General features: G+C 51.8%; 1 protein-coding gene across 1 annotated transcript; it reads right to left on the reverse strand.

The window, feature by feature from the left end:
* Nucleotides 1-110: 110 nt before the first annotated feature.
* On the reverse strand, nucleotides 111-737 carry GNI_124800 (RNA-directed DNA polymerase; the record flags this gene model as incomplete). The annotated part of the gene is made up of 1 exon (XM_011133680.1): nucleotides 111-737. A coding segment is annotated over one exon (627 nt), but the record flags the coding sequence as incomplete, so codon positions are not given.
* Nucleotides 738-1,685: the final 948 nt, after the last annotated feature.

The raw sequence follows: 1,685 nt of genomic DNA on the forward strand, positions 1-1,685 counted from the left end.
GTACACTGAAGTTGCGATTTGTCATAGTTGATCTGGAAGTTCTGTGACATTAAGTAATCTATAGTTCTTTGATATCGCTGTTTGAGTTGCTTAGCATCAGTTGCGGCGACGAATATGTCGTCCTGGTAGTATCTTATGTCATGTGAAAACGGTAGTTTGCTTAGTATGATGCCCATAACTTGGTGAAAGTGCTTGGGGGCGTTTGTGGCGCCCATCGGCATCGTCATATAAGCATAGTAGTTGCCTTCTAGTTCAAATGCGTATGCCCCGATCTGGTCGTTGGCAAGTGGTATGGAGTGGAACGCTTTCTTTAGGTCAATCTTCGCCAGGTGCGGTTGCTGTGCGGCCCAGGTTACAATCGGCCAACAGCTTTGTAGGTTCGGAAAGCGTCCATCTGTTGTGATAAATGGTAGTAGAGGGCGGCAGTCATGTGTCACTCGTTCATTAACTATTCGTACCGGTAGCGTAAATCGAGGTTTCTGCGGCAGCTTTCGGATCTTTCCCTGTTGTAGCAGGTTCTGTATCCAGTTGCGATAGATTGTCACTTGTTTCATAGTCTTCGGGAGTCTCCCGTGGTAAGATGGTAGCTTGTTGACATCTAGTCTTTCACTAAATGCTGGAACTGTAATCGACACGTAGTCGCGCCCGTGTCTAAAAGTGCTTCTACGACCACTTAATTCAGCATCACTCCCTCCGTGACTCTCGCAGCCTCTAGTCTGCAAACTTGGCCACCTCATGGTTAGGACCTCGACTTCTATGCGAGCAACGCCGGCGTAGACCTCACCAGACAACGGGAATGCTCCCCTCATCGTGTCGATGTGCAGGTCCCGAGAATGGTGTGTGTATACGTCGGCGGCGAGTCCGAAACGAGGAATGGATTTGTGCAGTCGTAGTAGCTGGCTATGTACAATATGTATCTGAGAAGGCGATCAAGGGCACTAGGAAAGCGATCATGGGGTCCTTGCCACCGAACTTTCCCCACCAAGCTAGCACAAAGTACTTATAAAATTCGCCGTCTCGGTCTGTGTGTGCGCGCACTGGTTCCTGCACGTTCGGGCCGGCCACCGTTGCCGTGGCGGCCATGATACCGCGCACCTGATAGGAGAAATGTCGGGGACCAGGTCCTAGGCACTACGTTTAGAGACACGGGTGTCTGGGGTAGCAGCTGATCCCGGCCATATGTGGGTAGCCTCACTTCTCCATCTTCGATGACCGCGTCTGGTCGAGCACTCGTTTTTTCCTTTTCTCGGCGTGCCCTGTCAACTGTGCGCTTCTTCTCTTCCAGCTGATTGAGTGCGCTTCTCTTCAGTCGTGCTTCGGTGTAACTAGTGCTGCCATGGCAACAAGTAACTCAAAAAGCCCTGGCGGCTATGGACACAACACGCACACGACAAGAGACGATACTCGCCCACAACAGACCACGGCAAGCAACTTCGAGCTGGTTGTGACTTGAGGGCTGCCACTTGAGGGCTGCCAAAAGGAGCAGAGGGTTTATGCTGTCCCAGTACGAAACGTTCTACGAAAGGCGAGCGACGGGTCCCGGTCGTAAACCCTGACGGCTCAACACACCCCCACGACCGGCTCTGTCAGGTGGCAGCTGCCCGACCTAACTACTTCGTCAGGTCAACGCGTACAAAAAGGTTCTGCTGCTACACAAAAAGAAGTCGTGCATTTCTCTAATGCTG

This window comes from Gregarina niphandrodes (genome assembly GCF_000223845.1).
Source record: "Gregarina niphandrodes unplaced genomic scaffold scaffold00030, whole genome shotgun sequence".
Lineage (NCBI taxonomy): Eukaryota > Apicomplexa > Conoidasida > Eugregarinorida > Gregarinidae > Gregarina > Gregarina niphandrodes.